At 52.4% G+C, this 24,099-nt stretch overlaps 1 protein-coding gene across 2 annotated transcripts in view; it reads left to right on the forward strand.

Annotated features, from left to right (window-relative positions):
- PRKCA (protein kinase C alpha) overlaps positions 1-24,099 on the forward strand; it is a 360,902-nt gene that overhangs the window by 297,944 nt on the left and 38,859 nt on the right. For both annotated transcript variants that reach the window (XM_061175760.1, XM_061175761.1), the window contains 5 exons: positions 15,980-16,117; positions 16,875-17,048; positions 19,032-19,123; positions 21,340-21,402; positions 22,299-22,437. In XM_061175760.1, the coding sequence (XP_061031743.1) occupies positions 15,980-16,117; positions 16,875-17,048; positions 19,032-19,123; positions 21,340-21,402; positions 22,299-22,437 (606 nt within the window). The remainder of the gene's footprint in view (positions 1-15,979; positions 16,118-16,874; positions 17,049-19,031; positions 19,124-21,339; positions 21,403-22,298; positions 22,438-24,099) is intronic.

The raw sequence follows: 24,099 nt of genomic DNA on the forward strand, positions 1-24,099 counted from the left end.
GTAGAATGTTAAGATGGTCTCAGCTTGCTTTTCTCACATTAGTACTTGAGAAAAGTAAAGTTTCGCTGTCATGATGGGTTATTTTAGAAGTTGAAAGGTGAACGGATGTCCGCCTGAGGAGTCAAACCTGGTGGATACCTGGCATTTGGTCAACCAGAACTTGGCTAACGAGTTGCCCAACGCTTTTATGTTTCGCCAGTAACCTTGGGCCTTCTGAATCACCAAGAAAAAGTACATGTTGTTACACATAGTCTTAGTGGCAAGTGGGTTTGGTTTTATTCTCGTTGATGGAGTAACAGCGATCTGTGTACAAAGCGACCTGGTAACTGGCTGTTAGCACCGCACACACTCGACTAACCAGCACCCCTGTGTCCCATCACCCCGTCCCGCGGATTGGCCGAAAGCAAAGGAAACACGTGAACAGTGTGGAGCTGTTGCCATGATGCCACGTCTGGCCGCACAGGCGCCACGAGGAAGAAGAGAGAAGGGTCATGGCCCCTGTGGTTTGACACGGTTCATTGGGGAAGGGTTAGTTCCCGGCCCTGCAGGGGCCACGGCAGACCTGCAGCCGCAAGCGCGGAGCGCTACGCACCTTCCTTCCCGCCGTCTCCCCCCTGCTCTTTGTCTGCGTCGTCAGTGGGGCCTACGGTGCGCGGTACTCACTTTGCCGTCCTCCTGTGTAGCCAGCACTTGCCCTGCTAACCCCGCGGTCTTTCTCCCTCTCTTGCCTTTCCCTGGGTGTCATATCCGCCTCTTAGAGGTAGTGCTTCCGTCACCCTGTCCTCTCCCGCCTTCCCTCCCACAAAAACGTCTGCCCGCTTTCTGTGGCCCCCCCGCCTGCGCCCCCAGCCATGCTCCCCACTCTGAAGGATGCACTGTGTGTCCTGGTAGCGAGAAACTCGTGCCCACTGTGTCCTGTCCAAACGGCCACGGCGCCCCAGCAAGGAGAACGCTTGTCTGTCGACCATCCAGAGGATACTCCAGTCCTCCCCCATCTTCAGATTAGGTGCCTTTAAAGTTTTGCCAGGGAAATAGTGAAACCTCCTATGAGTGATTCATGAGAAGTTCAAGCCAATTTGGAAAGCAGCACATGAACGGAAAGAGTGCATCTGTAAACTGACGACACATTTTCCTTTCTTTCTGGTAATACATATTTCTAATCACATATCAAGACCCATTTCCAATCTGATCTAGGCATACACCTGCATTAGCATGCAGTCAATGCGACGTACTTGCACTGCGTGTGTGCCGATCTGCAAGATCAGTGTAAATATGTCATGGGCTGAAATCATCAAATTGTTCTGATGTTCTGCATGCCTGGCTTCATACTCCTACCTCTATTTCATTTTTTTCTCATTTCTTCCCAACTCGTTTAATTGTTGTAACCTAATCAACCATTCTGTCCCCAAAGGATCCAATGGAATTTTGCAACTTGCATGTAAATTATTTTAAAAATCTGCTCTATTGTCATTTCTGACAACACCGCTGTCTTTTGGGGAGCTGGTTAGGGCCACATACCAGCTGTGTTCTCAGTGTATTGCTTTTGTTAATAATTTAAATTAGCCTGAGACTGTTACCGCATATTCATATTGGAAGCGAGTGGAAAATTTAAACGCTCGAACACTTGGGCACAAAATTTGCAAGGAGAAATCCCACCCCTACCCGAAGCTAGAATCAACATTAATAGTCTTTCAAAAACACTGTACTAAAGGAAACATCTGATAAATCATGTTTTTGAAGTTTCGCATCTCCAGAATTTGTACCTGACACTACAGGCATGTCTCCTGAAGGGGCCGCAAGAGATTAGTGACCCAGGTGACTGGAAATGGGGAGGAAAACAATATTCTTTGAGGTTTCACAAGTCTTTGCAGAGTGTGGTAGCTGTCATGTTGCTGCCCTCCTGTTGTGTGTGTTTTAAAACCTTGTCACACGACGTGGCGTGTCCGCTTTCGAGGAACATCTCCAGAAGTCGGCCACTCCTGAATATGCTGAGCCCCTGGGCGGTGTCACCCCCCGAGTGAAAACACCAGGCGTCCTCAGAGTAGGCAGACACCCCTGGATCATCCCGGGGGCGGAGTCAGCTCCTGCTCCCAGACAGACAGACAGATCGCCAGCCGTCTGACACCCGTCATTTCAAATGAGGGCCCCTCTCCCTCCTCTGACGAGCTGGACTCACACTTGGTCCTCGGATCCTAATCGTGACCCAGAGGCCTTCTGAGTGCTGTGACGTGCCTGAACAATGTGGTTCTGTCTCTGTTACTATACTGGAAACTTCGTTATTCCACAGAGAAATAATACACATATTACGGGGCTGCGTTTCCCAACGGACAGGAAAAGCTGGTGCGAAACTCAGATGTGGCTGGAAAGGGAAATAGAAAGGAGAAGAAAGGACTAGAGTGAGGGCTTCACCTCCCTGGGCCCCTCCTGGCCGGTGACCGTGGCCCCTCCAGCTCCGGGGAGGGGCATCCCCTCCAGAAGGACTGTCCTCCCCCGCCGGCCGGCGGCACTGCTCTCACCCGACCTTCCGAAGCGCCAGGCTGCCCGGGTTCAAACCCAGCCCCGCCAGCCCAAGCCACGTGGCCGTCCTACTCCCCTCAGTGTGTCCAGGTCTAAAATGGGGACGATTCAAGTACCACCTCCTAGGGTCGGGCAGAGGCTTAAACGGGTAAGTGTAACAAGTGCTCAGAACAAGGCGCACCGAGATGTGTCTGCCGCCGCCGTCGTTCTCGGCATCCTCCCTGCGTCCCGCCCCGGGCTCAGGGCTTAGGGCTCCAGCCCTAGTGGACGTGCCCCTGTGCATCGCTGTTTCCTGAGAAGCTGTCACCGAGTTAAAGGAACCTTCCTTTGTTGGGCTTTCTCAGCGGCTCATGGGCCCGAGTCAGGGCCCCGGGTGCATCCGGCACACGGAGCCCTGCCCGGGGGAGCGGTGTCGGCCCCCGCCTGCAGCGGAGCAGGGAGACCCTCCTGCCCGGAGGTCACCTAAAAACAGGGGCAGGAGGTGCCGGCCGCAAAGCCTCTTTGCCAGCTCGCTTTGCGCTGGGTGTGTGTTTTATGTTTCCTGTACCTTTTGTTATGGGGTCTTAGGACAAGAAACCCAGATGACTCTACCTGAGAAGGGAAATGTCACCTGGATGTGGGGAGGTCACCCTGACCCGGCGGTGGCAGTGGGGTCCCGTCACTCGTTCACATCTCTTTTCATGGCAGCACGCTCGCTGGCTCGTGAGCCAATCTTTTCCTTGTGGCTTTTTCTGGAAGTAGCCCTGTCGGTAGTCAGTCCACGGCTGGCACCTGGGACCAGTGCCCTCGGTTGACGTCTGGAGAGAAGCGTGCGGCCAGCGGCCCCGGAGAGGGGGCGGGTGTAGGCGGGGACCCAGCCGCGATCTCGGTCCTCACCGGGCCTGGTCCTTTTTCAAGCCACATTTCCCCGGGTCCCAGCAGCCTGTGGGGACCCCTGGCGTCACAGTAACTGAACTCACTTACATTTACTGGCTCTCCCCCGGCCTGTTGACACAAGACTCCCGTCCGCTTCTGGGGCAGAGACACCCTCTCCCCCGAAGCTCGTCCTCAAGGGCCTCCTCCGAGCCTGGAAGCGAGACCCTCAGAGCAGACGCCCTGGGCTGCCGGCCGCGTCTCCTGAGGGTGGCTGGGAGGTCCCAGTCCCTGGGGAGGGCTCCTCCTTGTCCCCTCACGTCCTCTGTGCTGCGGCCTCGGGGCGGAATCCTCCTCCTGGTACAGCAGCTCCTGAGTAAGCGGGGCGGGGGTCCCCACACAGGAGGAGGTGGGGAATTGGAGTCCGTTTTACAGATGAAGGAACCGAGGCCCCGGAGAGGTCAGCAGAGCCGGAGCTGGTCCTTCCCATCCGTGTCGCCCCCCCCCCCCAGGTCCCCTGTCAGCCAATTACCACGTGGGGCGGTGGCGTGAGGGGACAGCCCAGAACAGCGCAGCTGCCGCCCCTCTTGGAAGCAGGTGTCCCATTGAGCTATAATTAGGTCCCTCCTTTTCAAAGACTGGTGCAGTTTAAAACGCTCAGCGAAGCTAGGATGAAATCAACGATTATGGAAATGTTGTGCTAAATTTAATTGCAGTCGGTCCCGCTTTCAAAATGCTTGCTGCTGTCAATTAGAGGCGTCTTAGAAAAAATTTAAGTTGAGTAATTGAGCAAACGTATTCAGCGTTTTAGGGAAAGGATCATATTCTTTTCTTTCTTTACCTCCATGGGGATCAAGTTTCCAACCTCTTTTGCTAGGTGCCCGGTCCTTCCCACCTTGCCTGCAGCAGCTGAACGGCGATGAAATGTCTGGAACTCTCCCCAGGGATCTGGGCTTTATCGCCAGTTATGGTTTGGGTTTTTGTTGTTGTTTGTTTTTCGGGAGCTGACATTCTGTGATCGCTTAACGCCAATTGAATTTCCCCAGGGGTGGCCATTTCGCTGAATTCTGCCCTCCTGTGACTCTCCTCATTTCTTTATTTCCCAGGTTATTCTGTGCTTCTGCCTGTAAGATAGACACAGTGGGTCTCGGGGGACCACACCAGCCACCCCCCTCGACCCTCACAGCCTCCCTGTCACCACATTTTGCATCTGTGGTTTGCAGAGTCTGGGCCCAGTCAGAGGTTTGGCAAGAGATTCAGGACACAGAGACGTCTAAAAGTGGTTGGTTTTTGTTGTTTTCTAGAAATCATGCACATGGCGATTCTGAAACATACTCGGGCATCAGCACACGTTCCATAGGCATCGCGCAAAGGCCTCGTTCTCACGTGAGAGGTCTGAGTCATCCTCTGTAAAGGTAGAGCTGGGAAGGTAGAATTTGCAGCTTATTTGTGCCATTTTGCAGCATTTAAGGGAACTTTACCTCTGTGAGCCAGACTAGTAAACGTGGGCATATTTCTGCTAAGGGTCCAGTCAAAATGCAATCGGTCCAGAAAATAAGTACCACAAGAGGGCAGTAAAGATTTGCAAATAAAAGAGTCCACAAAAACCTGCACCCAGAAGATAGCAGTGAGCTTTACTGCACCTCTTTATTTTTTGATGGGTGTGAAGATGAGGTTCCCTCTTGGGGCTCCCAGCTGTTCCTTGATTTTAGGGAATCGTCATGGTCCTGCAAAGGGGAGGGGGCCCGGGGTTCCTCGAGGTCCCAGTGGTTCCTGCAGCCCCCTCTTGCCGAGTCCAGCCCACTTCATATCTACTCTGCTTTCTTAGCACAGAGAAGGCTCCCCCACTTCTAAGTAATGTTGCCGGCAGTCTGGAAAATCATTTACTTTGATGGCATCATGAGTTCATTCGGCTCTGACCCTGCCCCAGCCGACTTACAAAGCCAGCGCCGTGTTGATCCCAGAGGGGGGGCATTTTTAGCAGGAGAAGGATACAGGTTTCAAAAAATTACTAAGTGCCCCAAATCCTCTACCAGTAATATGCTGTGGCTGTGAGCACTCCCGTTAGGGTTTCCTCTAAGGTTGGCATTAGACGGGTGTGTGCCCTCAGCTCCCTGGTCAGAGAAAGACGGTCTTTTTCCAGACGGAACAACTTAGAAAGGATAAAGTCTTTGGTTCCAGCTCCTCACATAAGTCTGGATCCTCAGCCACCGGGGAGAACTAAGGTCGGCAGCCTTTCCAGGACCTTTGTAGCAGGTGAGACCAGTCGTGCTATCACAACCTGATGGTCGTGGATGAGCCTGCCTGAGGTGTGTGTCGGCAATCGACGGACAAATCTGGGAGACGGGGGGGAAACTAGGTTGCCCGCAGAAAAACAACACAGCCGGACACTAGAGAGAGGTGTGTAACACTCGGTTCCAGATGAACCAGACGCTTTGTATTTTCCGCGGTGGGCAGAGTGCTGATGTGTCACCGGTTTTGCTGGGCAAAGTGCTGCTGTGTCACCGGTCCGGCGTGTCTCCCGAGAGTGTGGCTCGGTTGCCGTGACAACAGAGGCCTGCCGGCTGCCTGCGAGTCCGGCAGCAGCAACAGCCCCAGTGGATGTGTCCGTTAAAATACTTCTCATTCAGAAAATGACTTAATGTGGTTTCCCCAGAAAGTTTCGCTCTGCCGAACAAGTACTCCACTCACTACGCTGTTCGGCTGCGGAGCAGCTTTTTCCTGTGCTGGTCGTGGAAGAGGCTGAGTAGTAATGTAATTCAAGTGCGTTTGAGGTTCTTAATTGTTGCCGTTCTGCTGGCTTAGCAAGGAGAGAGACGTTGTGTTTAAATCTAACTGCAAATGAGGATGAACGATTTGGGAACCTGCGAGATTGAGGGCAAGAGTAGGCAGACTACGGCCCACAGGCCAGATTCTGGCTGCTGCCTGTTTCTGTAAATAAGGTTTTATTGGAGCACAGCCACGCTCGTTCACCCGTTCATTCACGTAGCTCTCACACTGCAACGGCAGAGCTGAGTAGCTACGACGGAAACAGTATTTGGCTTGCAAAGAAAATACTTACCCTCTGTCCCTTTGTGGAAAACGTTTGCCTATCCTAGATATAGGAGGATTGAGCACTGAATTCAAAGACCAGAGTTCTGGATTCAGAAGCCAGGGAGGAAAATTGATTTAGACACGTCCACTAGGCCCCCTGGGCCTTAGCCTCCTCATCTGTAACACGGTTGGCCTTGATGAGCTTATTTCCAACTTCCTTTCAAATACTAAAAGCTCCCTCAGTCTTAGCACCGGTGAATGACCCTCTGCGGGATGACCCAGGGCCCTGTTTCAAGGACTGATGTAGAGGAGGGTAGCATTCTTCTCTCCCCCGGCCCGGTGCAGTCATGACCCAGCTCCGTGGCCCTAGGGAGCAGAGTTAGCTTTCTGGACAGGAGCATCTTCCACTGGACCATAGGCAGGTCTGACCTTTACAAGGACCTTCCATGGCTGCCGGGCTCTGGTTCTGAGGCCCCTGCCCGCAGCTGAATGGCACACACCTGTGATTTGCTGTCTCCCCGTGATTCCCAAATCCAGGAGAGAACTCCAGTGGGCAGGTGTCGACACAGGTGTGTAGGAGGACACAGGTTGCAGTTGCAGTTTGGATTGTACTGCCGTGACGAGGAGGTGGGGTGACTTGAGGGGTTTGCTTACCTAAGAACCACCGTTAAACTCTCTGAACCAATTAACTTCTCTCCCAAGACTGCTCTCCATGTTATCTGGAGGTGAAGATGTGCTTCTATCTTGGCGGCTGATATAAAGCACATAGACCAAGCCAAATCTGAAAAGGAAGTGCTATTAGGGATTCCAACCACGGGATTAAGACACGGGACCTAAAAGAAACCAAGACCCTGCCTTCAGGAATGAGTCTGCCCTGAGGCTTTGGGTTTCCCCCTTTTCTCTCTGACTTTCCCTGGCCAGATTTGAATGTCCGGCCTTGTGTACCAGCCTTTGCAATACCAGGATCCCTTGACCTGGCAATTCCACAGCAGGAACCTATCCTGGGGAGATCGGGGTTGTGCACAGAGATTTGGATTACAAAATTGTTCATCTGCACGTTGATGACAGTGAAAATTGGAAGCAAGCTAGGTGTCCAACAGTAGGGGAATAGTTAGATCAAGTGCAGGAGAGCCACACGTTGATGCGGGGGCCATCATACAGTCCCTAAAGCCACGTGGTAGAAGAGCGCCTGTAGCTTAAAAAGGTCACATCATACACAGGGGAAAGACAGGTCACAAACAATAGAACTGTGTGCAGGTCAAATAAGAAAACACGAGGAGAGAGGATTAGAAGCGTATCTCACAAAATGTTCACAGTGATTATCTCGTGATAAAATAATGGATATTTTAAATTCTTTTTTTTAACTTATCCATGCCTATTAAATTTTCTAAACTGAACACATATTATTTTTATAACAAGAAGCAGCATTCTTACAGAAATTATTTAAAAGCAATAGCTCTGCCTTTTACAAAGTTTTATATTAGAAGGAATTGCTTTCCCCAATCCTTCCATTCAGTCTAGAAGTATTTGAGGATCACCCCGCCCTGGGCTCCCTCCTGGGCACTGGAGACACATCAGTGAACAGAACAGATGAGGTTCCCGCCCTCCTTCTGACCAAGGGAGAAAGAGAAATATATAAATAGGCAGTGAGAAGAGCTTGAGGGACGACAGGGTGCCATGTTGAAGCCTTGAGGTTAAAGCATCACCTGAGCAGAGATGGGAAAATGCCCTGCCCGTGTGGGCAGAGAAGGAGAAAGTGCGGAGACCCTCGGGCAGCAAGCATGCCTGGCATGTTCCAGAAGATGAAAAATTATTTAGCCAGAGAACAGCAGGCGTTTTATTTACTCTGACTGTGCTACCCAGGAGGCTATAATGACCATTAAGTAGCATCATCTTAGCCTGTTGCCCGCTTACTGAGTCGAGGTAATAGATGTGACTTGTGGCTTATGAGAAATACACAGGACATACTCCATTAACAGTGTCATGGAAAACGCTTTCCTTTGTGGTTTTCTTCTCCTGAAACCACTTGATTTCTCTTATTTAAAAAAAAAAAAAATTATTAAGGTATAGTTGATTTACAATCTTATGTTAATTACTGCTGTACAGCAAAGTGATTCAGTTATACATATGTATTTTTTTTTATATTCTTTTCCATGTGGTTTATCATAGGATATTGAATATAGTTCCCTGTGCGCTACAGTAGGACGTTGTTGTTTATCCATCCTCTATATAATAGTTTGCATCTGCTGACCCCAAACTCCCAGTCCCTCCCTCCCCCACCCCGTTCCCCTCGGCGACCACCAGTCTGTTCTCTGTGTCTGTGAGTCTGTTTCTGTTTCATAGATAAGTTCACTTGTGTTGTATTTTAGATTCCACACGTAAGTGATAGGTAATTAACGTTGCTCTGGTCGCAGGTGAACACGTCACCTTAGAAGTAAGATGCTCTGCGGGGCCCGTGGTTATACATGGCCTGTTACCCACGCCCTGGTTGATGGAACAGCACCAAAACACCCATCAGTCTTATGTTGCCAAGGTTGTTCAGATGCACAGATACAGACACAGAACATTTTTATAGCGGAAAAAAAAATTGTAGAAGAAATTTACAATTATTCTTCTGTCCCTACACCTGGTCATTGTTGGCCTGTCTGCCTTCGGAATCTTAGAATAGGAAGAACCTTCTGTCATCAGGTTCCTCTCTCTGCACTTTGCAAACATCTACGATAAATATATTCATCAAAGCCATATTTTCTACTATGCTAGCAAATACTATGTGTGTTATCGAAAGCACGTTTACCAAATAGGAACGACTAGAATGAAGTTAAACGTGAAAGCAAACTTCAGAGGGTTCCCCAAAGGCTGTGTGATTGCAGGATAGACCCACTGGGAGCCTCTACAGTATTCCGACTCACTCTGTGTGATTTACAGAAACGCCACACTAGGAGTCCTTTAAATTGTGAACCCCTTCAATGATGGCAAACAGTTATGACTTTACAAGAATATGTCTGTCGCATAAAATGAGACACATGTTGGCTATTAGTAAGTTTTCCGATGGGGAAACAGTGCTGCCTGTTCTCAAGTCCTGGTAATCCAGTTAGCACGATGACGCCAGACTGGGCCTCACGCTGATATGCCATCTTTCAAGGAACCTGAGGATCCTGGGTTCTCAGTTGTTTAATCATAGCCAATAAACCATGCTGTGTTTCAGTCTAATTGAAAAAAAAAAAGGGCACGCTAAAGCTTCAGCATTTAAAGTCACTGTTCTATTCTGCAACACTATACATAGTTTCCATTTTTATTTCCTCTTTTAAAACTTTCTATGCCATTTTAATAAGTCGAGGTCTTTTCCTGCACCTAGTCCTGGCCCAGCCTCTTCGGGGCTGCATGAGATTCTCCAGAAATCGGGGTGAGCAGTTGTAGCTGAGACCCGTTTCCTGTCCTGCCCACCAGGAGGGCACGGAAGCCCCCGGGGACGTGCCTCGACCTCCCCACAGGTCCCGAGCCCCTGGGGAGTCTTTCTGCAGCCCCGACACATACCCACGGGGCACAGGGTTTCCGGTCCATGCACCAGGCAGGCAGAACCCTGACCCAGGCGGCCTGCAGCTGCTCACAGAGGCCTTCGACCCGCCATCAGGGAGCAGGTGTGTGCCAGGAGCCTGGGGTAGGCACCGACAGTGTCTCCCTCCCGGGGCAAAGGAAAGGAGACCAAGGTGAAGGGTGTGCTGTGCGGAGCTGCGGTGGTGGCTCTCGAAAAGGATTCCTCGTTTCATCTGCAGCATTGCCCAGGGATGTAGAGGTCTTATCACCCCCCAAGCCCCAGAGAGGCCGTGTAATCTGCCCAGGCTCACACAGCGAATATGGATAAGGCCAAGATTTGATGCAAGCTCTTTAGAATCCAAGTCAGAGGCTCTTTCCAGAGCTGCCCTTGATTTATATGATAATTGAAGGTTTTTAGAGGTGAAAACAGTCTTGGGATCATTGAATCTGGGGAGAAACATTTTGATTGTCTTAGATCAGCACATCTCAAGCTTTAAATGTGTGCAGGAATCACTTGAGGGTCTTGTTGAAAAAGCATGTTCTGATCCGGTAGATCTGGGGTGGGGTGGAGAGGCTGCATTTCTGACAAGCCGCCTGGTGGTGCTGATGTGGCTGGTCCACGGACCACAGGACCTTTGCACTGCAAGTTCTTCAGAGGAGAGGCTACTTATTGATCTGGTTTCCTCAGCATCTAGCCCCCGCGTCTGAGGCATGACGGACACACAGATATTTGTGGAATACATGCTACCGTGTTCTGAAGTCACACACGAGGACCCGGGGGTTCTGAAGACCCACCGTGTGCTGAGCAGAGACTCTGTGCTGGGGCTCCACTAGGCCCTCTTGGGAAAATGGAGGTGACTAGGAAGAAAAATGAGAGGTGCCACACGTCGAGCCCTTGCTGGGTACCAGTTACTGTGCCAGACGTCCTGGCATCTGCTCCTCCCAAGAGCCCGGCGAGAGGAAGGCCAGCAGGATCATCCCGTCTTACAGAGGATGGACCAGAGGCTCCGAGGGGCTCCGGGGCTTGTGCCCGGCCACACGCTGTGTGTGCTGAGCTGGGACTCAGGCTGCGAACCCTGGGCTGCTGCTCGCTAGAGAAATCAACACAGGACGTCAGGGCTGCGAGGCGCCCCACCTGCGGGGGTGGAGGACGGCGCCTTACGGCAGCTCCATGCCATCGATGTGGCTCAGAGCCCGGCCCTCCGTCAGCTTTCTTCACTCAAGATCTGAGCTTTCTCAGCAGGGAGCTTCAGCAGCCCTGGTGGTGGCCTCTCGCCTCTGAATCTCAGCCTTCAGGAGGCAGCCAGCTCTCCGGTGTCCGTGATTTGGATTCCCAGCTGCTCGCGGACCCCGCAGGGCATCAGACTGGGCCGGGCCGTGTTTGCGTCGCTGAGAGCGAGAGATGCCAGCGTGGTCATTCTGATGCCTCATGGGTTTGCCCACGGCTCTGCCGGGAGGCCCTCTCTCGCTGGACACATATTGATTTTGCTTGCACTCCTGGTGGCGTCTGAATCACGTTCCTGACAACCGGAGTTCTGTCAACAGTATGCAGGCCGGGAAGGGCAGGTCTCTCTGTCCTGCTGGGAGGCCGCTGGGGCTCAGAAGGTCATTGCTGTTCTTCAGTCCAGGATCCCAGCGGGTCCTCTCACTGGAGGCGTGTCCCTGCAGAGAAGCTCTTCCAAGGGCCTGCTGGCCGGGCTGGCGTGGCCTCCGGGGAGGGTCACCACGTGGTCATCCTCCCTGAAGGCGGGGACGCCCTCGCGGCCCCTCCCTGTGGCTGCCCCAGCTGGACCAGGGACGGCTCGAGGGAAGGAATCGTGACCATGTGTGAACGTCCAGATGCACAGCGTCAGGGGCAGCTCTCGGAAGCGACCACCTGGTAACCGCTGCCTTTCTGTGTTGACGTTTGTCATCTCCCCCACGAGCCCCAGCTGCAGGCTGACTGTACAGCTCATGGTTTAGCCTCGTCCGATTCTGTCAGTCTCAGTGCTCCCCGTGAACTCACGTGTCTGAGTGAGTGAATGAGATATTCAGTGAGTGTGTAGTCACGGGCCCCACGACGGCTGGGCCTGAAGATACAGAGATGGATAAGATGGTCCCTGTCTTCCAGGGCCTCACAGTCTAGTGAGGAAGACAGATGAGCAAATCCAAGAAGAAGGTACAAGTGTGTGTTGAGGTTCTCCTGGAAGCCGACTCTGCCACAAGGTTTTGAGAACAAGAATTTCAACTGGGAACGGGGCTCAGCCCTGCTGGGGAAACGTGACATGACATGACATCCGTGACAGCAGCTGTGGGCCAGTCCAGGCAAGCACAGGGGCGCAGAGCCAGAGGCTCAGGGCACGTGGACCAGTCACAGACCTTGTCGGCCCCAGGTTGGAGATTCCCGGATGGAGACATCAGGAAGACAGAGGGGTGCTGCTTGAGCTGGATTTGGGGACGAACCAGACAGCAAGGCCCCTGTGGGAAGGGCAACCAAAGACCCGAGGCCGGACAGATGGCCAGAGGGGTGGCGGTTAAGGTCCGAGGTAGCCCGGCCAGGTCTCCTCATCCACTGGGAGGGCTCGGCCTTTCTCTCCGCCAGACGGGACGTCGGGGACCAGGACAGGATCCCCTGGAACAGGATCCCTGCAGGCAGCAGACGGGGGGTAGGGTGGAAGCGGGGAGACCAGCGAGTGTTGGGGGTGGTGGTGACCGGATTGGCCAGAGAGGTCGAGAAGGAGGCCCTGAGGAGAGGGCGGATTCTGGACGAATCTGAAGGTGGATTTGGCATGACAGGTTAGCTGTCGAGTGAGACATCAAACACATAAAGACGCAGTAAAATACTCACCAGGTGCCCTGGGAGCTGTTAGGAGGAGACCAGGGCACCATGGGGGAGAAGAGCAGGACGACGTGACAGGTGAGCTGGACCCTGGGGAGGGGGCACAGGCCGGGGCGGAGCCGCACGCAGACAGCCTGGGGGGAACGATGAGAAGGCGGGGGCCGGGGCAGTGCCCACGCCCCTCCTGGGGTCCTCTGCCCTCCGGCCCCCAGGCCTCGCTGCTGCCCCCAGAGACGCGGCTCCCAAGGGGCCCACCGGGGTCTCCTCCAGCCCCAGGTCAGGCCCGCCCAGAATAATGAGATTCTGAGCCCGTGGGATTTTCTGCCGTGGGGAGAGCTGCTTTGAAAGCTCAGAGCTGCGATGGCCGCAGGGCCTGGGTTGGGGGCAGCCTGGGCGGTGGGCTGAGGCCGAGGGGTCTGTGGGGCAAACTGCACTCGGGGGCAGGGCCGCTGCCTGAGGGCCCCAGGCCGCTTCTTCCTCCAGCCGCCTGGGGCTGGGGCCTCCCCGCGCTGGGGGCCGGGCTGCGGAGAAGCCAGCCCTGACCGTGGCCGCGGGCTCATGGCCCGCCTGGGAGTCAGGGTCGCTCGCGGCCAGTCGTCCCTCCCAGACCCCACACACTGATTTCAGAGCAGCATCCGGGCTTCAGAGGTCCCCGAGCGCCTGACTGCAGGGGTATCCTGTCCCTGGAATGAGACCAAGGCCACGGCCCTGGTACAGGCGTCAGGTTGGAGGCCTCGCTGCTTCAGCCCGTGTCCCCTCTTGCACTGGAGTTGAAGCGTCAGAGGAGGGAGGAGCAGGGACGGTCGGGCAAGGCCACCGGGGCCACTGGGGGCGCCTGCCCGGGGCCTCCGCTGCGCTCGGCGGCAGCAGGCACGTTGCTGCTGCCCCTCAGCCGCTCCAGCACCTCGAAGCACGAGGCCACTGCATTTGGGCCTTTTCAGACATCATCATGAAGTTCCCGATGAAATTAAAGTCTCTGTACCTCTTTCTGATCCCTTTTTTCTTTGTATCCATCGGAAGAACGGAATAGAGGGGCATAGTCGGTATTCCCATCTTGGACTTCCTGATTATCTATCTAAATTTAGGCACAAACCAGAAGGCTTATCAAATTGGAATCATTCTTGGGCCGATGTTTGGAGGACAGGGCTGGTCCTGCCGTTGAGGGGGGTGAATGTAACCCCCGTGGTCACGTCCTGGCTCTTTCTCGCAAGTCTGTCTGAAAATCCCTTCCACCCTTTGTCACCGGCGAGGCCCGCTGAGGTCTCCTTCCGGTTTTGTTTCTATGGAGCATTCGTGTTTCCAGTGGTCCCCAGGTTCACACGTCTTTCCCGCCACCTCGCACGTGCGCTGTCACTAGGGCCCTAGTACAACTGCCTTAAATACTTCCAGCCTTAAAGCAAAAGAGTTGGGCCATCTTTCCGCCATGTTTTAGTGCCTCTGCTTTGGTGGGTTCACTCAGTTCATCGGAGCTGGCACTCAATCCCCAGGGTTTGATCTCTCTGCAAATGGGTTATTTTGATCAGAGAAAGGCGTCACCCAACAGCCCAGCATGTGATGAGCACGATCGGGCTTCACTTCTTTCTTCCTTCGACCATAATGCTGAGTGCACAGCTCGTGCCGAGTGCGGGGCTGGGCCTGGGGCTCCGGAGGCGCTGACGTTCTGCAGACGCAGATCCTCCCCAGCAGCGCCGGCTGCGAGCAGCTCAGTAACTGTGGATGAAGGGGCTCCTGCGCACGCGGAGTGTGGATGACTCCTCGAGAGCTTTCTCCGCTGCTAAAGAAGTAATCCCGCGTTTCCCCCCAAGGGCTGGGGCCGCTCTGGTCCTACACGAAAGCTCTCGAGAGCCTTCTCCACCTCCTGCCATCGTCCTGGGAGCCAAAGCTGCCCTTCCTCAGATCTGCTGGACCCCTTCATTAAGAACAGGGCCAGAGCAAGAGCCTTTGCCATTTGGCTCCGGGCTGCCTTTCCAGCTGCTGGCCGGCAACCAGCCCCTCCCTGGCAGGAGGATTTCAGCCTGTGGGGAAGCCCGCACCTGCTCCAGTTCTCCACGGGCTCCTTCACCGACTCTGACGTCCCCGTGTGACCCCCTTGCCTTGCCTTCTCTGCACCTTTCACCTCTGACCTGAGACTCTAACTCCCCGTGAGAGTAACGAGGGGTGGTCTTTACGCAGCATGAGTCTAGTGGGTGAGAACTCCTTTGGGTAACTCACGGGTCACGACCCAGGATTCTTCAGGTGCAGAGAGCACTGTGGGCTTCGTGGGAAACCAGATGCTCTTACATGTCACCATTCTTCATGAGTCCAACTCTTTACCTAAAAAAAAAAAAACCCCAACCCTCTGTTCTTCTTACTGTGCCTTTTAAAGTAGCAATAAATCATGCCCACGGCCTGCCGTTTAAGCGGTTTTTCTCCAGAGGACACACTCTCCCTTTCTGCATGGGTTTCTGCAGATTAATCTTAAGTTGGAAAATCTGCAAATAAGGAAAGCATCAGTACACAGTTTATTTCTTTTATTACATTAACTGTCACAAAGCCCCGTTTTCCGCAAGAAGTTAACCTTTCCATCCCTGGATGAGAATTAACCTTCCCTTGCCAGAGTTCTGTGACTTGATTCTCGGTTAAAGACATAGAGTCGGGCTTCCCTGGTGGCGCAGTGGTTTAAGAATCTGCCTGCCAATGCAGGGGACACGGGTTCGAGCCCTGGTCTGGGAAGATCCCACATGCTGCAGAGCAACTAAGCCCGTGCAAGACAACTACTGAGCCTGTGCTCTAGAGCCCACGAGCCACAACTGCTGAGCCCACGAGCCACAAATACTGAAGCCCGCGCACCTAGAACCTGTGCTCTGCAACAAGAGAAGCCATTGCAATGAGAAGCCCGCGCACCGCAAAGAAGAGTAGCCCCCGCTCGCCGCAGCTAGAGAAAGCCCGCGTGCAGCAACGAGGACCCAACACTGCCCCCAAAATTAATTAATTAATTAATTAATTTGTTTTAAAAAAGACAAAGAGTCGTCTTGTGATAGGTACGGGCAACTCTTTGCTCCTTTGAAAATGTTGCCCTTAGGGGGAGTATAGCCACGGAGGTAGGAAGATGTGTTTCATCACCCTGGTTCCTTTTCTCACCCCATCCCATCTCCCACACAGTATCCAGCTCAGTCACAGAGTTTTCTATCACTTTTTTCCCTGGGAGAACGACTGACGGTTTTCACATGTGTGCTTGTTGTTTAGAAAGCCAAGCTCGGCCCTGCTGGCAACAAAGTCATTAGTCCTTCTGAGGACAGGAGACAGCCTTCCAACAACCTCGACAGAGTGAAACTCACCGACTTCAACTTCCTCATGGTGCTGGGCAAGGGCAGCTTCGGGAAGGTAAGAGAACCGGATCCACGACGGGGCCAGGCTTTGGCAGAGAACGTTGGGGTCAGTCCTGTTCTCCCCGAGGATTCCAGAGCAGCCCTTCAGATTCCCTGTGCTCTGCACACGTTTCTCAGTGGTTTCCCACTTCCATTTCTTTAAAAACAACTGTATCCAAAAAGCCACACAAGGCTCCCTGTGTGTCTCCGTTTCTGGGTGCGTGACGGAGTGGGTGCTCCAGAATGTTGGCTGAGTAGTTTTCACAACTAAAAATTAAATGTTGACTTACAGTAAGCAAACGTGATCATTAACAGATGCTGAACTGGGTTTCTTCAGTGGTCGGCCTGTGTGCCTACGTTTGCTTCTCTGGCCCCACATCTCATGATAGATCCAGGAACTGATTTTGATCCTGCCCCCTTGGTTCTGGACTTGGCTCCTGACTTGTGAGAAGTGTACAAAGGTCAGTCACATTTCTGCTCGGAGGATGCTCCTGTAATACGTGCCTGATGCGAGACTCCTGCAGAGAATGTTGAGTATCCCTTTCAGCGGCTGCAGTGGCGCCCTCGTGTGGCAGCAGCCTACACGGAGTGTAAACCCTGGCAGCTTAGAAACTGGGCAGCCTGAGGAATTTCATGTGCGGCGATGCGCAGTATTTCAAACCCGGCACATGAGGTGGAGCTTTATTAATATTGAACGGCCGCCCCACCCGGCTCCCCGCCCCCGTGCCGGCCGTGGGCCTGGAGTGTTGAGGTTGCCCTCGGTCTGCCCGCAGGTGATGCTTGCAGACAGGAAGGGGACCGAGGAGCTGTACGCCATCAAGATCCTGAAGAAGGATGTGGTGATCCAGGATGATGACGTGGAGTGCACCATGGTGGAGAAGCGGGTGCTGGCCCTGCTGGACAAGCCCCCGTTCCTGACGCAGCTGCACTCCTGCTTCCAGACAGTGGTAAGGACCCTTGCGAGCTGCCCCCAACCACACAGGGTCCTCGGAGTCCGAGCCAGCCTTCCGCCTGGGAAGAGGCTGGGAAGAGACAAAACGTGGGGGCCTCTCAGCCCCCCCATCCTCCTCTGCCGAGCGGCCTGGGTACCACTGGTAGATTCGGGGCATCCCCCTGTGTGATGTGCCCTACTTAGAGACTTAGCGTTAATTCCGTTTAGTTCCGTGAATGCTTAGAGCAAAGGTTTCCTTAACACACGCCAGGCAATATGTTGAGACTTGGAGACACAAAACAGTAACTCACAGTCCTGGCTTGTTAAGACCCCGGTCCAGCTGTCAGAGCATCCAGAGGCCCGCTGTCGTGACAGAGTGTGTTCTTGAATGCGCACGGCAGGGCTGGCAGCCTGGCCTGCTTTGTATGGCCTGTGAGCTCTGAGGAAGGTTTAAACAAAGTACTGTTTTGTAACGTGCGAACATTAGATGAAATTGTGATTTCAAGGTCCATAAATGGTTTTCTTGGGACACAGCCCTGCCCCTTCACTTACCCAGCATCTACCGCTTTCATGCTACAAAGGCAGAGCTGAGTAGTTACAAGACACACACAGAGCCTAAATTATTTACTGTCTGGCCCTTTACAGAAAACGTTTGCTGAGCCCTGCCGTATAGGTTAACTAAAGAGAGGACAAAATAATTTCCAAAGCACTAGTCAGCGGATTATGTCCAAAGCACTAGTCAGCCCTGGCGTAGTGCTTGCGAGTAACCTACAAGAAATACAAACATGTAGGTGGCACCACAGTGAGGCCATTCCCAAAGACGGGCTCTGCATGCCTCCCTGGCTGTCCTCCTGCAGACGTGGCTCAGTACTCAGCAGCCGTCGTGGCTACTAGCAGAGCAGCACCCTGGAGCCTCGGGCGGACAGTGGGGCTGCAGGGTCGGGCCCCAGCCACCGCGGGTCAGCCTACTGCCGGCAGCCGGCCGGCCCCCTGCTCCCAGCCGCAGCTCCTAGGTAGCACCAAGGGGGGAAGTTAGCAATATGCAAAGAAGAGAAAGAAACCCAGCCCAGATCCCATAACCCTGGTTACACTGATTAAGCTCTGGAAAGCTACAAAGCAGGGAAATAAAATTGAAATTAAAGTTTGTAACAGGAAAGCGAGAGATGGAAGCTCCCGGAGCCGTTTCCCTGGCTGTCAGCAGCAGCTCCATCATTTTTCTTTCTCCTCCGTGAAATGGTGGGGTTTTCTGGAAGAGGGCAGAGGTCAGCTTTTACCTTGCGCTGTGCTGTTACTTCCTCTTACACCCCCTCAGTCTCCCCATCTGTCCCAACGTATTGTCCTCATAAATATGCAGATTTACTTAGTTCTATGATGTATGCGCTTCATGGGGCCAACACTTAGCATATCAGTGACAGAGAAAATCAAAAACAACATTTGGGCATAAAAAGAACATTGGATTAACCTCTCCACGTACAGTCCCATCCCTCACAGTAAACATCACTGAGCATCTGTAATTTACAAGCCCAGCCTCACCCATGAGGTTTGCTCTCAGGAGCATCCGGGTAAACACATTAGTGTACATTACTGTGGCATGCCTCCTAGACATCGCAAACCAGAACACTGGTTAAAATGAAATAATTGGCCCATATGGATTCTTCACGCTGTCCCCAACTTAGAAGCGTATTCTGTGTGTAGGAGAAGAGGGAAGAAGGTTTGAGGCCATGCCTATGATCGGGAGCCGGAGCATACGTAGCCAGGGAGCAGACAGGTTGACATAACCCGTCGTTTCAGGGTTACGTCGTGACTCTATACGTCCCCAGGCCCTCGCGCGATAGGGCTTATTACTTATTCTTTATTTGGGGGAGAAAACCTGACCGGCTCTACTGGGCAAACCCGCCAGTGTGGCCCACGTTTTACTGGTGAGCAGAACACAGTTGGGAGAGTGGAGGCCGCCACCCTGCTGCTGTCAACCTGCTCACCTGTCAACCTTGGTCCTCAGGATCGGCTGTACTTCGTCATGGAATACGTCAATGGCGGGGACCTCATGTACCACATCCAGCAAGTGGGAAAATTTAAGGAGCCGCAAGCAGTGTGAGTAGTTTGTAAAGTCCCCGAACGTAGACCGCGCAGCCCTCCCACCCGGGAACCTCTGCTGGGGGATCTGGAAGCGGGGCTCTGCCCGCTTTGGGGTGAAGCACTGCTACCTTCCCGGGGGCAGGTTGGTTGACACCTAAACGTCTCCCCCGGAGCAGTTTATTCTACTTCCGGCAAGTTGGAGATGCAGGTGTATAGATGCCCTGTCACCCCATTCCACCCTTGTCGATTGAGCCATTCACTCGTTAATTGAACAAATAAAGGGTCTCTGGGTGATGGGCCGAGCAGAGGGCCTGGCAGGGGGACAAGAGAGCCTGGAAGGGGCCTCAGGGGGGCCTGACAGCATCAGGTGAAGTTTCCACGGGGCCCTGGCCAAGAGGAGATGGAAGGATGGCCGGCGGAGGCGGGGCAGGTGACAGTCTGTGTGGAGGACAGAGGCTGGAGCCTAAGACTAGCCAGTGTGTGGAGAGACTTTCTGGAGGAAGAAAACCAGAACTTGGTGCCTGGGGGTGAGGAGAGGGAAGCCTCTCCAGGTGATGCCCCTTTGTAGACTGGGGAGGGGCAGCCATCCAGGAGTAGGAGGTTGCAGGGGATCACTTAGAAGGTCTCAGTGGGATGCAGGAATCGGCAGCCCCGGAGAGAGATGTGGGCTTCAGGGAAAGGCAGAGAATCATCCATCTAGAGGTGAGGCTTTGAGACCTGAAGAATCACCCCATTTTCCAGGGGCCAGGAAGTCACGGGAAACTCACAGAAGCAAATCTAAACACACAGCTCTTTTGTCCCGGGAGTGAGGATGCCCAGTGCGCAGGTGCCCTGGTGAATCGAGTGGGCAAATGTTAATCGGGTTCCAGCTGATGTTCAGTCTGAAAGATAAACCTGGAGCACTTCTGGCCCGTGTGGGGTGAGCCGGTCTGGGGAAGACTCACTGGAGACAGAACAGGGCATTCTTGGGTGGACGCTCAAAACCGGAGGGGCGGGTGGCCCTGTCTCTCGTGTTGTTAGTTACAAGCATTAAAATGCACAGGTTACAGAAGGAAGCTTGACAACACAGAGCTGTACAGAGCAGAAGAGCCACCTTCCATCATGAGCTAACAGGCGTCCCGTTTAGTACCATTCCCCTGTATTTGCGTTGCTGGAAAGTTTTTCACTTTAAAAATATAGAAACGCATGAAAAAATCATGTGAAAGTCGCCTGTGACCCCTTCTCTTCTCCCTCCTCCGGCCCCTCCCTCTCCTGCCAGCCCTCAGAGGCGCCCCCCTGTTGAGAGTTTGGTGTTGTTTCTCTGCTCATGTAAACACGTGTGCTTATTTGAAGCCTCCCGGGTATGATGTTTACACAGGCAGCATCTTGTGTCTTCTTAGACGTCAAGAACTCCTAAACGCTGTGCAGATTTTAAAACCTCCTTCAGCACTTATTCAGAGTTTCAGATATTGACCCATGAACAATTCTGAAGCGAAGGCAGTAACTGCTTTTTACTATGAATTATTTAAAAGGGTGCATCAGGGGACTTCCCTGGCGGTCCAGTGGTTAAGACTCTGCACTTCCAATGAAGGGGGCGCGGGTTCGATCCCTGGTCGGGGAACTAAGATCCCACGTGCCTCGCGGCCAATAAATAAATAAATAAATAATTTTTTAAAATTGTAAGAATATTGTAAAAATGAAAAAATAAAAGGGTGCGTCAGGTCTGAATCCTGGCGTGGGTCCCATTTCTCCCAGCACTTGGGGTAGGGGTGAGGGGGTGAGTAAACCAGCTACAGAGATCATCACACACTATCCTTTGTCTTCCAGGGCATAAGTGTATTTTCAAACACTAATGTATTCTGCCCTTGAATAAGAAAATGGAAATTTGCTCCAATCCACCGTAGCCCTGACATAGAACAACCTAGCAGACAGCCACTCTTTAAAAGATCGTATTCAAAATGTCTTTTAAGCAGTAATTACCTGTCTACCTGCCCCAGATAAGAAGCGCTTATTTGGGGACAGGTAATAAACCTGCTTCATTGATTTTACTAGCTGTATCATTCCTTGGGGAAGTTGGAGTCATAAAACAGCAGAGGGTTGACGACACATGTAGGGCAGTGCTGATCTCTGCTCGTCCAGGGTCTTCCCTGGCAAAATTCTTTTGCCATTTCGATGCCCGATCTTGAGGGTAAAAAGTATCCAGGAGGCCAAAGGAAGCAAGCCAGACACCTGACAGGTGTTTTCTTTTGCAGGTTCTACGCAGCGGAGATTTCCATCGGGTTGTTCTTTCTTCATAAAAGAGGAATCATTTATAGGTGTGTATCGAAGCTCTGCTGGCCGCAGCACTGTGGAGGCTTTGCTGGACCTCTGGGCTCTGTGGGTGTGAGTTCTGTGATGGGGACTTAGAACATGGAGCGGACCCCCCCCACCACCATGCCCCGGGTCACGGAGACCTGCGGGGACCACCATTCTTTCCGTAGCCTCCGGGCAAATCCAAACCATCTTCTGGTTTCCGGACCTCAGAAGATCGTTTCTCTCATTTCTGCTTCCGCACGAAAACGTGCTTTTCTTTTCCCTGCCAGCTCCTTCCTCTGCCTTTGATTTGGCACAGAGGTGAGGGGCCGGTGGAAGCTGCATGCCTGTTAGCGATGCGCAGCAGAGGAACCCGGGGAGCTGGGAGGGGAAGGGGACACCTGTTGAATTCGGTTCCTCCCGTTGTTGGTTACAATGAAGGGAGAATGTTCTCCAGTATTAAGCAGAGAGTAATTAGAAGACCATACGGCACGGGGCAGAATGGAAGGGACGCGGGTGACCCAGCGAGGTGGTTCTGAGCCCGTGATTTGCACACCTGGCTGTGTGCCTGATCCCTCCGGGTGGGACACTAATAAACCGGTGACTGGGGTCTCCTCAGAGCTGCTCACTTGGGATCTCTGGTGATTCACCTGCACAGCCAAGGTCCGGAATCGCTAGCTCAGTCGTTTAGTCATTTGTTCAGTCTGCATTTCTTAAGTACCTGCTGCATGCTAGGCACTACACTGGGCTCTAGAGATGGAAAAATAAATAAGTCTTAGTTCCCGGTCCCAGCACTCCCGCGACTGTAGTTAATGTGCCATTGGGACGCAGCCATTCACGTGCGCTTTTGTCTCACGAGCAGCAGAGCAAAGCATGTGACATTATGGGAAGGATGCTGATGCCACCTGCTTCTTTGCAGAGACCTGAAGTTAGATAATGTCATGCTGGATTCGGAAGGACATATCAAGATTGCAGACTTCGGGATGTGTAAGGAGCACGTGATGGACGGGGTCACGACCAGGACCTTCTGCGGGACCCCGGATTACATCGCCCCGGAGGTAGGACCCCGATTGGCCTGGTTTTTTAGACCAGGGCTTTCCAGCTACAGACACAGCCCCCTCGTGGGATGTAGAGTCATCCCTGAGTCACCAAGTCGATGTGTGGGGAATAAATAATACAGAAAAAGAAACCACGGGAGCTCCCCGCACAGAGTAAGGATACGCCTTGGTTCACGGAACTTTTGCTTTTGTTATACGTACGTGTGAGATGCGTGCATGGTAGAACATATTTCTTACATGGTCACCAGCAAACCAATTTAAGAAACACTGTGGGGCAAAGAAGGGAGGATCTTGCTCGTGGGAGGGCTCTGCATGGAAACACTGGGTCAAAGGTGGTTTCGATGATGCCTCTTTAGCAAAATCAGAGTGATTTATTTTTTGTTTTGTTATGGTTTATTTTTTTATTGAAGTATACTTTATTTATAATGCGTTAGTTTCAGGTGTACAACAAAGTGATTCAGTTATATAAATGTGTATATATCGATATATATATATATATTCAGATTCGTTCTCAGATTTCTTTTCCATTATGTGTTATTACAAGATATTGAATATAGTTCCCTGTGCTATACAGTAGGTCCTTGTTGTTTATCTCTTTTATATACCATAGTGTGTATACGTTAATCCCAATCTCCTAATTTATCCCCCCTTTCCACTTTGGTGACCATAAGTTTGGTTCCTGTGTCAGAAAATCAGTGATTCGTGCTCTCAGCGGCACACTGCAGTGGATCACGGGAAGAGCATACCCACGTGGTTCTAAGCAAAGTGGCTCCAAGATTTGTGTGTTGACAGCAGTGGCCACGCTGCACTGTCTTTGTCATAACACATATTGAGCCGCTTTCTTCCTGTTTTACGAAGCTTCCTACATGCCAGTGATGGGGTGGGTTAGAACCCTGGGTCACTGTGTAGCCACCTTTCTGTCCATGCCCCACCCTGTGGACGGCACCGTCCCTTCCCCACTGAGCTCCAGCAGGGAGGAGGTGATGGATTCCACGTTAGGCCAACCTTCAGCTCTTTGTAGAGCTCTCGTGTTAGCCGTCGGTGGCCTTGTGGTATTTATTCAGCATAGCACCTCATGCATTTATCTCCGAGGCAGTAGCAATAGTCAAAAAGACATGCGATTGGAAATCCGACCAGTGTGAGCTGCACTCCTGACTTTATTATTTACAGGCTGTGGGAACTCAGGCAAGTTTCTCAAACTCTCTGAGCCTCAGTTTCTACAGTGGCAAGTCAGGGATAATACTGTCCGCCCTGTAGAGTTGCTCTGAGGACTAAGGTGCTAGTACAGTGTTTGCACCTGGCAACCCTCGTTATACCCGTTATTCCAAAAGGGAAGCTAATCTTTATCCCTTTGTTAAGGCTTTTTGTGCTTGTTATATTCCTAGACAGTGTAGCAACATAGGCTTAGAAACTTAAATTCCGAATTACGTGGGCAAAGATGGGATGTTCTCTTGATACATAACCTACATAACCTCTTTCCCTGCAAACTCACACCGTAGTATCTCCATGCATATAATGAGCTTAAATATTTTTCAAACATGAAGAATAGAGAGACGGTATAGAAAAAATTACAACCTCCTGATGCAGTATTTATTCTGAAGCCTTCTACTGGCTGACATGTATTAAGCAGGCTGTGATTATTAGCTGTGCCCACTCTGTGTG

Source organism: Eubalaena glacialis, chromosome 19 (assembly GCF_028564815.1).
Source record: "Eubalaena glacialis isolate mEubGla1 chromosome 19, mEubGla1.1.hap2.+ XY, whole genome shotgun sequence".
Lineage (NCBI taxonomy): Eukaryota > Metazoa > Chordata > Mammalia > Artiodactyla > Balaenidae > Eubalaena > Eubalaena glacialis.